The sequence below is a fragment of the Bombyx mandarina genome, chromosome 08 (genome assembly GCF_030267445.1).
Source record: "Bombyx mandarina strain Sakado chromosome 08, ASM3026744v2".
In the NCBI taxonomy this organism is placed as follows: Eukaryota; Metazoa; Arthropoda; class Insecta; order Lepidoptera; family Bombycidae; genus Bombyx; species Bombyx mandarina.
In genome coordinates this window covers 6,588,638-6,602,002 of record NC_143215.1, presented here as the reverse complement: position 1 = coordinate 6,602,002, position 13,365 = coordinate 6,588,638, and the positions used below count along the sequence as shown (strand labels likewise).

Here is a 13,365-nt window from a genome sequence, read left to right as displayed (position 1 = left end):
CACGGCAGAAATAGGCAGGGTGGTGGTACATACCCGTGCGGACTGACAAGAGGTCCTACCACCAATAAATGACTTAGATGTTATTCGTCGTTAATTGAATATTCTACTAAATGCCATGCTATAGGTACTCCATAAAATATAAATACCATAATGCCAAACCAAGTTGATAAAGGTCCGGACTAGATGAAGGCCAGTCTTCCGCTCTGAATGTGAAGCAGTAATGCGTTTCGGTTTGAAGGATGGGGCAGCCGTTGTAATTATACTGAGTCTTTAGAACTCATATCTCAGGTTGGGTGGCGGCAGTTACGTTGTAGATGTCTATGGGTTCCAGCAACCACTCAACACCAGGTGGGCCATGAGCTCGTCCACCCGTCTATGCAATAAAAAAAACTGCCACCACGAAAACTGTTTAAGTACTGTATAAGTATTCGAAACTTCAGAAATAATAATGTAACGACAATAAAAAAGAAGAGATTAAATCGTAAAAGTAATTTTAGTTATGTCAAAGGCTCGTGAAAGCCAAACATACAAATAGATACACCATAGCTTCCTTCGTAGTACATATTTTATGTGACTATTCATTTCAGTATCTATTGCATTCACTACTTAACTTCAATTGCGACCATCAAATGTAAGCATAGTCTGCAGCGTGATAGGGCTTAACATGAGAAATTCGGCTCCTTATGTTAGTATTAATTTTTGCCCGCGACTTCGTCCGCGTGGAATAGTTACTTTGGCATATATCTACATATTATTATAGCGTAAGCTCTCAAAAGGGAAAAATACCCCGATTTTGAACATTCTTTATGGGTTCTCCGCTTGGTCCTGTTGGTCCTATTGGTCTTACCGTGATGTTATATTCTATTCTTCCTCAGTAAATGGGCTATCTAACACTGAAAGAATTTTTCAAATCGATGAACACGTTCAAACAAACAAACTCTTCAGCTTTATAATATTAGTATAGATAATATAATAAATAATATGGTAATCATAAATAACATTTGACTAATTTCTACTAAATAGTAATTTTCTAGTAATTACAAATCAATCAAACCACACGATCTACACATTGATAACACCTAAAAAATCAGTTAACATCTTCGATACTAACGAATTAAAAGAATTTATTTCTCAGCGATAATCCCTCTATGTAAGCTTGTTACAGGTCTAACATATCGGAACACAGCCCACATACTCATTCACAAAAACAAGGCTGTTCTGAATAGGTCGACGACCGACCAATGTCACCTTTAGCACTAACGATGAGATGGGCCTCGACCGCCCGCTCCCCACCTCCCACCCCCTCGACTCTACCTTTTATCTCTTGAGTGTCGGCTATGTAACATAAATACTACAACTGCACAAATTCTTATCACTCATGCACTCACGTCATTCAAATTGATAACAATTTAAAACTCGAAAGAAACGTGATTATTTGTTGAAAATGTCACAACTTCAATATTTTTTTATTTTATTTACTTTTTATTTTTAAATGAGAATTTTTTTTACTCCTAACTTAAATAAAATGAATAAAGAAATACTTTATATAAATCCAGACAGTATCATGAGTTGAGAGTAATAACGACATTACACGAGACTATAATTATTAGGAGCGTAGCAAAATTATGGTGAAGTGATATTGAAGTTCCAAGTCGTGTTGCCTTATAGACAATCAACATCCTGCTTCCTTCATTTTAAATATATAGTACTATTCCAAACTCAATAAAACCCATTCTTATGCTTGGAGTGTAAACACATAATGACCACAAACCACCTCGCGATGGCAAACACGATTTCTATCTAGATGGACAACCTAAAAACTAATATTATTATTTGATCCGTTGGTGCAAGTATAATAATATTATAGCTCTGGATTTTATTAAAGCAGTGGCTGCAGACGGTAAAAAACCTGTTATATTTTTGATAAAACATTCCAATGACGACTACTCTGCCATTCTCACACAATTCATACATCGATTTCTTGATTCTTGAAATACTTGACACCCTTTTTTCTATTATCTATACGACTATAAGAAATAATTGACACATAGGTATGTATATTTCTTTCTTTTGCGAATAATTATAACGTAAATATGTAATACGTAAATGACTTAATTTGAACACACAATAACAAAAATGTAAATTACAAACAAATAAAAAAGTATTTGTATATATTTTTTTAGTCTCAGGATGCAGACGAACATAGGACCTATCTTATAGACAGGGATGGCCAACCGATTGATCGACACTATCAGTCCAGTCGATCGTGACAAGGCAAAAAATATAAATAAATGGAACAAACTACCTACGCAACGTAATGAATTACCAACTGCTGCGCGCATCATCTTCATTTTTTTTCCTACCTAAGCTGATAGCCTTAAGAGGCTGTTGCTAACACTAACCCTAGCAAGACCAGCGCTTTGCAGAACCTACCACCGGATCGGAAACGCGACCCACTGAGAATATCCGGTGAGAACGATGACCGGGCTTCATCTTGTGTCATTTATTAAGTAGGTATGTTTTTTTTCAACATATTACACTCGTATATGTGAATCAGCATTTTCCTACTTAAAACAAATAAAAATAAGCACCATTCTCGCTTGACAGATGCACGTACATTACATTCTTTAAGGTTAGCAATATTCGAATACCAACCTAATTTTGAAAAACTAGGGCAAAATGGTCAGACGCAATGCTCACGCTAAGCAGTAATTACTAAGTTTAAATTTCATTTATGTTACCCTACTTATTTGTATACTCAACTACATTGTTTTATTAAATTTCGAGAAATATCATTGGTAGATCGCAGAGGGTTTCGTCAGTAAAAAAGTATAGAGATCTTGGTTCTAATCAAGTTGGCCACCCCTGTTATGGTATGGGCGAAGAATGGCTTTATATAACTCAATCTCGCGACTAAAATGACTCATAAATCATCTGTTACCGCTGAACCGAATTATTAACAAATATGTAAAATTATTACGAATAAAATGTATAAAAATAGCAACGTGAGAGTTCACATAAATGCTACCTTATCGCGTTACTTAATGGATTTAAAACCGACCTACCTATTTCGGTTGAAACGCAATTATGCACTTCGGCTTGATAAGTTGGACAAGCTGTAGACAGCTTAGAGACAGACTAGAGTCTTAAAATGAAATTGTTACTCGAACCTTGTGTTCCAACGACGACTGTATTAATATTAGGCTTGTTAGACCCAACAACAACTTAATACCAGAAGTACCGTTAACTCGCCTACTCCTATACGGCTATAAAAAGACGAAATACCTACTCATAACTTTAAACGTTAAGAAAATGTTCTACGCTGCAAAACAACTTACTTTTTATATGTGATTTACACAAGTTCACAAGTTTGAATTATTCGAACATAGCAAGCACATGTCAAAATTGATATTCTTATTGGAACGACTGTATTGAAATATAATTTCGAAAAAACGTACCAACAAAACAGTCTACAAAATAAATAAAAACGCCATAAAAACATGTTTTGTTTTTTATGGATAAAAAACGTTTATTTTCATTCACGAATAAGTTTCAATACGCAGAATACCACCAGTTCGCGACACGTATTCATTGTTCCATTGTTAGCCAATTACGTAGTCACTAAGACCGCAATGAGTCGGAGCTGTTTTTCGGAGGGCACCTTCAAACGATGCCGTTGACCGTGGTCAGGGACGAACAAGCCTTGACCGTGCGGGCGGGCGGCGGCACGCCATTCGCCGACACATTCCGGCCTGGCTTAAATCACACTGACGTAACAGTTTCTATTGCGTTAAAAGTTACAACGTCTATTTGCCAAACGGCACAAATTGAGAAACATCTAGACGTGTCTACATTCGCGTAATATTATTAGGAGATGATTTTTGATAAACGTGAAGTCCGTAAATTATGTTTGCACATAAATATGTTTTTTTTTGTTTAATAATTTTTAAATATGATTTTAAATTCAATTGATTATAATCATTGCATACCTATTCAATAATCAGGTTATTGTGTTAAACATGCAAAGTTTATTATAACAGCAATAGCCTCGAGTTAAATAATATTGATATTTAATAAATGAATGATAACTTACGTAATTAGGTACTTATTGACAAATACGTGTCGAAGTGCAACATTGTAATACTCATATGTGTTGCAGTCACGATGTTCGCAACGTGACAAGCCAACGCTGCGGCATATAAATCGTATAATTACATAATAATTATGTTACAAAAGATTCTATGAGCGGGGCCGATGTAAAACTCCAATTTATTTTAGTTTATAAAGGAACAAAAATAGTACATAAAGAAAAAAATTTTAATTCGTTGCTACCAAAAAAAGACAAATATAAAAATAATTAAAACGCACAATTAGTATAATTGTCTCTTATGTTACCTCCAAGATACCTTTATTGTATGTTATTAATAGAGGCGTATTACAAAATCTTGGAATTTAGTTTTAATTTATAAGTAACAATGTGTATTGTAAGAACAATTAAAGAATACTTGACCCCTAATAGTAGAATACGGCTTGGCTGTGCTACTTACCACTACGTGGTCCATATTCTTGCCTTACTACAAAGACAACAAAAAAAAATCACATCTCTGCGATAACTGCTATACCTAGTTTAAAACAGAATATAGGCATTCGGGAAAGATTGCACAAAGCTATTAATTTAAACTATAATCTGAATGATTCAATTCAATTCAATTCAATAATCTCAAACATTTCTTAAAACTGTTGCTCACGCACCAACCAGGTCGATAAAACGATTTTGCCTAAAATAGGAACGAAGATTGCACTTTCTCTATTTATCTGAAACAATTTGTTCCTCATACTAAAGTAACTGGGACGGGGTCAGAATCTTACATGATAATAATCTTTTAGGCCATTAAATAATAAGAACAACAAACAAATAGAGAGAGAGAGAGAGAGAAATTGGTAGAGTTATGCGACCCCGGTCACCTCGAGTTGCCACTACTTCTCCCTCTTCTGTCCCTCCTATTAGTTAATAGACTCAAACTTTAGTTATTTTTATTAGAGAATCATTACAATGGGTTGTACTGAGTCCACTAGGAGGATAAGAAGCATAAATAAGGTCAAGTGATTTTTTATTGATCTACTGACGGACAATCACGGCCTACCTGGTGCTAAATGATATCTAGAACCAATAGGCAATCACAACTTTATTGCCACCACATATCTTAAGACATCAAAGCCAACTCTCTATTTTGCTATTTAACGGCTGCCCTTCAAACTGTATAACTTCTTTACGGCAGAGATAGGCAGGATCGTGATATCTACCATTGTGCTCCCGGAATAGACCATTAAGAGTACCTACTGGTATTAGTGTTTGACAATCAGACAAATTTATAAATTGAAGTACATAATTACAACCACTTTTACGATTTAGTCATGCATTTTTTTTTGGGTTATTTTATTAATTCCATTTCGAATACTTTAGTTTTCGTGATCACCGACGACCGATCCATAAATTGTGGCATTCATTTTAATTAAACCATGTTATTGACGAAGATATTGAACGTTTACTTTTAAAAATTAGTACAAGCCCAAAGATTAGAACCATTCCTATATTCGATCAACTTGTCTATACTAATCTATATCTATATCTATACTCTATACTAATTATAAAGAGGAAAGATTTGTTTGTTTGTTTGTTTCGAATAGGCTCCGAAACTACTGAACCGATTTGAAAAATTCTTTTTCTATTAGAAGCCGACATTGTCCCTGATGAACATAGGTTACTTTTTTTTTTTTTTTTTTTTTTCTTTCATGTGTGTTTTAATGTTTCCGAAGCGAAGCGAGGGCGGGTCGCTAGTAACTAGTAATGTTGGCGTCGCATAGGCTTTAAGTTTGTTCATTGGGATTTAGAAATAAAGCATAAAATTCTTTCAAATTTTATTACACCAATTTTTATCAATGATACACGCAATTCTGTTACACAAATTACAGAAAACACCTTAATCACTTATATACATTGATTGACATTCGAAATCATTACTAGGTATAATAATATATTATTACTGATAGTTTATTGACATCATTGGATTCTTTATAAACTTGAGGTCTCGTGCATCTATTATAAATTTATGTCACAACCCTTGGTTTTCCCAAAATTGTCAAATATCAACACGTTCGGTGGCAAAATAAATGTAAAGTATAATAATATTGGACAGAACCTATTTAAAAACGTTATTTTATAGTTTACCTTTGTCATACTAGGTACGTACTCCAAAGCAGTCTTTATGCTGCCACAAATCTTCAAGACGTTATCAATACGCAGTGCATATTTATAAACATTTTTATAAACGAATGCTGGTTTCAGTACTTGCGAAATTTTGAATTATTTACAAACAGCAGGGCTGAAACTCTTCGATCTAGACTTATCAACAGCAGCATTACTTTTACATCAATCATAGGTTCAAAAATACAGAAACAACATTAAAGCTACAATAAAAATAGGAGTTTATTAAATATCTATAATGTCAGGTCTTGTCAGAGTTTGGTGTGCCTGATAGATATATAAAATAACTTTTTGGAAGGTTCAATATTTACATTCCTCAATATCGTAAACTTAATACGAAAATACGTTTTGACACCGTTCATGTTTGTTTAAAGTATTTTATATTATTCGATGCATACAGTGTATTCCTTATAATGCTTTAAGAATCAAAATTATACTCTATAAAATAGTTAGACTCATGCACGAAGTTCTCATGAGAAAAATATTGTAAATCAGTAAACCAACAATTATATAAGCTTTTTAGCAAGTAGGTGGTCACTGATAGATTAATATCTTTTTAATTTCATTATGTACCTACACACAGAGGACGTTAGACATATTAAGAAAATAATTATTTAAAATGTTTATTTTGTACCACAGTTTTACAACCATAAATATCAAAGAAATATTGGAACTGAACAACATTTGTGGATGAATATGTAAACTTTTTTTTGCATTCGTTCTACAACCTTATATTGTTATTCCACATTTCGCATAATACCACGAAATTATACAAAAAAAAACGGCTAGGTGAGAGCAAATAAACGCATGAGGAGTACCGTAGCAAGATTAAAATTACACACCTCAAAAACTATTCATAGTTGTGAATAAAATGTTTAAGGTCTAATCTGTTATTCGGCAATTTTTACTGCTACAAAAACTTAGGAGAGGAACAGATATCAATGGCGATTCCTCAAAAACTTGTTATTTAAATATCTCTATTAGAGGGTTCGCCACTTATTATATATAGTCTTTTTTTTTCAAACTCCAGTCACATGATGTATTTAAAAAAATTGAAAACGTAAGAAATTGGCTTGGAAGTTTAAATATCTTCCTCACGAGGACAGCGATGTGGACCACTATCTCAGCGGTTTTAACGCAGCTTAAACGACGTGACAAGATGTCAGATCGTAAATCACAACAATGTTAAAAGTAAAATAATTATGATTTCTAGCCAATTTTTCTCTATGCGTATGCAGAATGAAATAGATGGTACGAATTCGAAATTCACACATAAGAACCTTATGAACACTTTCGGCATTTCACTGCAGAACCCAAAAAAGAGCGAACCCTTTCTCCCTAAAATATTTTACTTCGTTTTGGCCTTGAATAAGATTGTTAACCTCTACTGTCGTAAAAGAGGGGAACGCTATGTTAAACTCAAGTTTAAGCGGTATAGGTATAACGTCTGCGTCGTAATTCGATTTTTGACTTGTTTACTAAATCTTCTGAATATACAATGCGGTCGTCATTTAAATTTATGTGCATGAAACAAAAAAAGGTTTTATTTTTATTCTATTAACTTCCAATTTAATAATCAACTTTCCTATTTCAAATACATAATGCAACTTTGAATTAAAAGACAAACAGTTGTTTCCGTTAAAAATATACTAATCCGTGTCTGCTTGACTGCATGTCATTACCTAATTACTAATTAACTTAAATATGAGGACATAGTTAAAGTCTAATAAAATTTACAAAAATAGCGCCCAAAATCGTTGGGAGTTTAAAAGTATTGTTTTAATTCATCATCATAATATGTATGAGCATTCAGCCACAAGTCGTATTATTAATAAAATTAATTAGATAAAACTATAGTTTTTTTTTTTAATTCAACCACCTAGTACAATACAAGGTTTCGAAGTATTTCTTTACAGTTGAGCATCTAAATTTTACAAGTGGGTGCTTTTTTTAAGCCATCGGGGGCAGTTCACTTTAAATTTAGATTAGGTCCTTAAATTGTAATTTAACTTTCCCTAAATACATCTCTTACAGACTAACATCAAACGTTCAGATCGTAAGGAATATATGTTACAATAATAATTTACAAGTTTTACTACAAGAAAAATACACATTGAAAGCTTTCCAAACTTCAATTAGGTGCTGTTCAATTCCAAAGTTCATTAACGGAATATACGTTTTATTTTACAGCTTCAGAGGCTTTCTATGAGTGTTAATAATAATTTAGCTTCAAAGCTTTGATGTTGATTTCGGTGACCGTAATAAAAAACTCGAGATTTTAATATCGCATTTGTGTATTACAAAACAGATATCCATTGTGCGTTAGATACTGGTGACAAAATCGAATCAAACATCTGAACTTTAATTACGTTTTAAAAGTAAGTACTGTCAAAAGTTTAAAAATTGTAAACATTTGTATATACCTCTACCATATATCCATTATGACACATATTTGAATTAAAGGACTCTTTAGATGAAGAAGCCCCTGGCGGCATTAGCAATCAAAAATCCTGAAGCTATTTTTTAATCGGGCAAACCTTTAACCACAACCCTGACAATAATTTATGATATCCATACCGTATTCAATATATACCAACTATGTTTTACCCTGCCAGAAGCACTACTTATCCCCTAAAGGAACAAGTATTGTCAAATTTGTTAATACATATCAAAATTGTATTATTGTTATACCCTGGTATAGTTGACAATACGTACAATTACTAGTAAGCCTAGTGAGTTACAATAAAAAAGTGTACTCACAACAGTGTCTGTGCAATACCGCCGTTTCCCGGATTTAATTCGTTTGTAAAAATTTCGAAGATATTTTCTCGACAGACTTCCTTCATTGCTAATTGTTAAGTTGTAGAACGAGTCTCCCTAAGGAAGATAACGGTGCAAAAATATGAAAGGTTTTCCTTATTTAATGAGAAAAAGATTTTTCTTTCCCATCCAAACGAGTGGTTTCCGGAATCCGCTAAGTTAACGGGAATAAAAGTCGCCGCCCACGTGACATGAGATCGAAAACTTGTAAAGACAAAAGAAGAATAAAAGACGCATGAATGTAAGATTACTTCAAGTCCCAAATGGACGCAACAACGAGAGGCTCACTATTACATCCTACCAGGAAACGGTAATCAGATATACATAATGGACAAACACATATCAAGGAGACATTTTGTTAAGTGTCTAATCATTTTTTCTACATAGAGCAACATGTGGAAGAGTTGTGATGTTCGTAAACTGATTCGTTTTTTGACTTCACGCAGTCCATTTTTATGCTAGACAAGGGAAACAATTATTGATATTTATAAGTATTATTCAACTAAGATTAAGGTATATAGAAAAATGTGATCAAGACAGTTTTTTGGTAATGAGATTTTTTTTCATATTTCAAGAATAATTCAAAATATTTCAAAAATAAAATAATGAATTTTGAGACCATTATTTTTATGATTCCTATCGCTATACATTGGCATTTATTTATTTAATTTGGCACAAGAACATACATAATATGTAACAAAATTCCAGTAGTTTAAGTTAATGTAATCTACATACATATTTTTTTCATCACAATGTGTAACTAATTAGGACTGTTTTAAAGAAGATTTCAATATTAAACTTTCTTTCAGGATGCACATTTAGGCTAATAGTATAACTTAACTCATTATTGCCTTAAAATTGATTTTCACAATTGAATTTTTCATTCAACAACTTATCAACATTCTGAAATTTACATAAAGGGAAATAATAATAGAAGTATGAACTTTTAGGGATACAAGGAAGAGTTTTTTATTTTAAAAATAACAGCATCATTTAGGCCGCTTGTACTTGCAGTATGATTGCACTAAAACAAAACATCTTAAGTTGTATGTTTACAATAATTATTATAAATACCCAAAATGTTCCAGAGCGTCATTATGTGCTATACCAATATCTATTGTATAAAAAAAGTATACTATTTTTCTTTTTTACGAAAATTTGGTCAGTGAACTAAACATAATAGTCAGAGAATGTAAGTCATAAAATACAAAAATAATAATTGAAACCAACTTAATAGTAACACACATTGATTAAAGTCATTTAAAAGTCAAATATGAAATTTCATTTACTTGTATGACATTTTTCCAGTTACCAATTTATGTATTTCCAAATTAGCTGTAGCTGACTTTCTTGATGAAGTTCTGAGGTAATAGACACAGTACAACCGAATGGGGAACATCATCCTTTTTTTTAACAGGTAAAAAATGTACATACAAATATAGGTTTGACAATGATGGTATGTTGGAAATTACATTAGACCCTATATTATAGTTTACTCAGATTTTATTTGTGCTAACATCAAGTATATCAACCAGATTATTTAAAATATTTTTGTATAAATATTGTAATTTCTCAGGTCTAGAGTAATCCAAAGAGATTATTACAAACAATATTGGCGATATACAAGAAACTTGTATACCTGATTAAAAAACATGATTACACACAATATTTTTTAAAACTATTTTCTTAACCACTTAAGTTTTGTTTAACTTATTGTGTTAACTTATAAATCAGCTACTGATCCATTGCATTGGTCGAATTTATATAGTGTCTACCTAACAGGCTCAAAAATTTAGGAACATAAATCACAAACTCAACAGATTAACAAAATAATGAAAACTTTTACAATCCACTGTGCCTTTTTAAATACTCATAGCTGTCATCTATATTATTTTTTTTCCTTTTTCTTGATTCAAAACGTATACCAGTTTCTTGAACCACTTTTTCACTGCTTTTGATAGCAGAAATTATGTTCTCTCTAGAAGGAGGCACCAACTTCAGTTCATCTACATTTTCACTTACGGAAGGTTCCACAAGATGCATTACGATCCGCTCAAGACACTTTGGATGTTCAACTGGAGCATCATCATAAGTCAACACTCTTTCTTGTTGTTGTTTATCCATTCCTACGATAACTGAGTACTTTCGTTTCATTTCTTCCATCATTCTTTTTCCAAACTCCTCACCAATAACAGTATTAACACAGACAAAACTTTGAACTTTTTTAGTTTTTTTATCAATTTCAAGATATCCTTTAGTTCTCATATATATGAAGTGACCAGAACGAGATATTAACCTGTAATATGATTCCCCAAACTCTCGACTCTGATCATACATTTGACGAAGTACACAGATAACCCAACGCACATCTTCTTTGTGCATAAAAACAAAAGCTGAAGTACCTGTTACTTCATCAGTCATGTAACCAGCTGCCAATGATATGCTTTGATCACATTGTACTATCCGGCCATCTATCAAATGTCTCGTCCAATATTCAGAATAAGCTGTTGGTGGCAAGATTCGAGCTGGCAAGTTGCTAGAAAGCACACGTATCATACCAATAAAAACAAAGTCATTTCCACTGGAGGAAAATGTGCGATTATTCCGTACTCTTTGCCTTCTAACTACATGCTCATCTTGAACTTCATTCCCAGTAGCTCGATCAGACTTTCTTAACATACCACTAATACGACATTTTTCATATCTGGGATGATCAGACCTTGCTCCTGCTCTCATCAGACGAATATGAAAGTTATGGTGATGTTCAAAAAGTTGATCATCACGGCCTGTTTGAAGTTCAGGTGGGTAAATGTGACAACGTAGGGTTTCTCTGTCTTCCTCATGAACATATTTGTAAAAATCCTGGCCTACTAAATCTATATGGCAATAACCTAATTTTTCTTGGATATTTGGTGAAACTATAAAAATGCGACCCCGACAAGTGACAGCAAACATGATACCTCCTATGAGATCAAAAAACTTTAAAAATGCAGGGGACCATGTTTCTAGATGGCAGCATTTAATGGTATCGCCAAAGACGTGTTCGTTACGGAGTTTGTTGACGGCGTGTCTCAAAACACTAGTTTTGTCAACTTTCCGTTGGGAATGCGCAATGTCCGATAGGAGAGACGTCATTTGACGGATTAATGCATTGTACTGGCTGCGACGAGTTTTTTCTGCAATGATTCGAGAAGCACGATCGCTAGCCTTTGCTGAAGTAGTCTCTGGCGAACGTGAATCTGAAGAAGAGTCTCCGCAGCTTGCAGCTTGTGAATCATAGTAAACGCAATTTGTTGTCACTGCCACGGGCAGAAACTCTGCCGGCTCCCGAGTTGCCATCTTAGAGCATTTCTCGTAATTCGATCCTGTCCCAATAGACGAGTTCATGTCGATCGACGATACTACACTACTTCGCTACAAACGTCCTTGTATATCATTCCGAATCAATAAGTACATACATAGCACTCCTTATTAACAAAAGCTGTCATTCAAACATCGATCACTTGTAAACCTTGTCGTCTAATCACATTAACCTTATAATTTAAAACCGAAGAATCACCAATTAACACTTTCCGTCTGGTGTAACACAACAGCTCGAATCAACAACAACAAGTGAACATCCAAAGAGAATAATAATCACTCTACGATTGATGTAGATACACATCGTGCCTCATCGCAGATGTCAAACTAAATGGTGCAGTCAAAGTCAAAACCTTTTTCTTAATTACAGCTAATAACTATAATACCTTTTAGCCAGCCTGACTTTAAATCAAAACTCTGAGAAAACAGTTTACACTACATTGTCTTTCTTTTTGTCTTTCATTGAAGGACCCTCCTGTGTATATTAAAAATTCCTAGAAAATCGAGGAACCTTATGATAACATCGCAAGGTTTCAGGATGCTACACGAACATAATACGCAATTTGGAAAGAAAATTGTTGCGAAAAAACAGGTTCACATAATTAATTCATTGAATTTATAAAAATCGTTGGAGCCGTTTCAGAGATTCAGATTATATATATATACAAGAATTGCTCGTTTAAAGGTATAAGATTAAGAAGGGGAAAAAACATGCGAACTAATCAGTCACGAGTTACACAACCCAATGCAAATAATACATTCACTCTATCGAAAAGTCTAATTTTAAATATTGTAGGTATAGCGTACCTATTTATTATCTATGAAGTCTCAAATATAATAAGTGTATAATCTATGCTATGAAGTCTAATGTCTAACATATGGACTTTTGGCGGGAACGCGAGGAGTGAAGTTGTGTGATT

General features: G+C 33.4%; 1 protein-coding gene across 1 annotated transcript; it reads right to left on the bottom strand.

The window, feature by feature from the left end:
• Window positions 1-5,906: 5,906 nt before the first annotated feature.
• MET1 (methoprene-tolerant protein 1) lies at window positions 5,907-12,765 on the bottom strand. The gene has a single exon (XM_028187295.2). The coding sequence runs from the start codon at window positions 12,470-12,472 to the stop codon at window positions 10,928-10,930; it is 1,545 nt and encodes a 514-aa protein (XP_028043096.2). The 5' UTR covers window positions 12,473-12,765; the 3' UTR covers window positions 5,907-10,927.
• Between the last annotated feature and the right edge of the window lie 600 nt (window positions 12,766-13,365).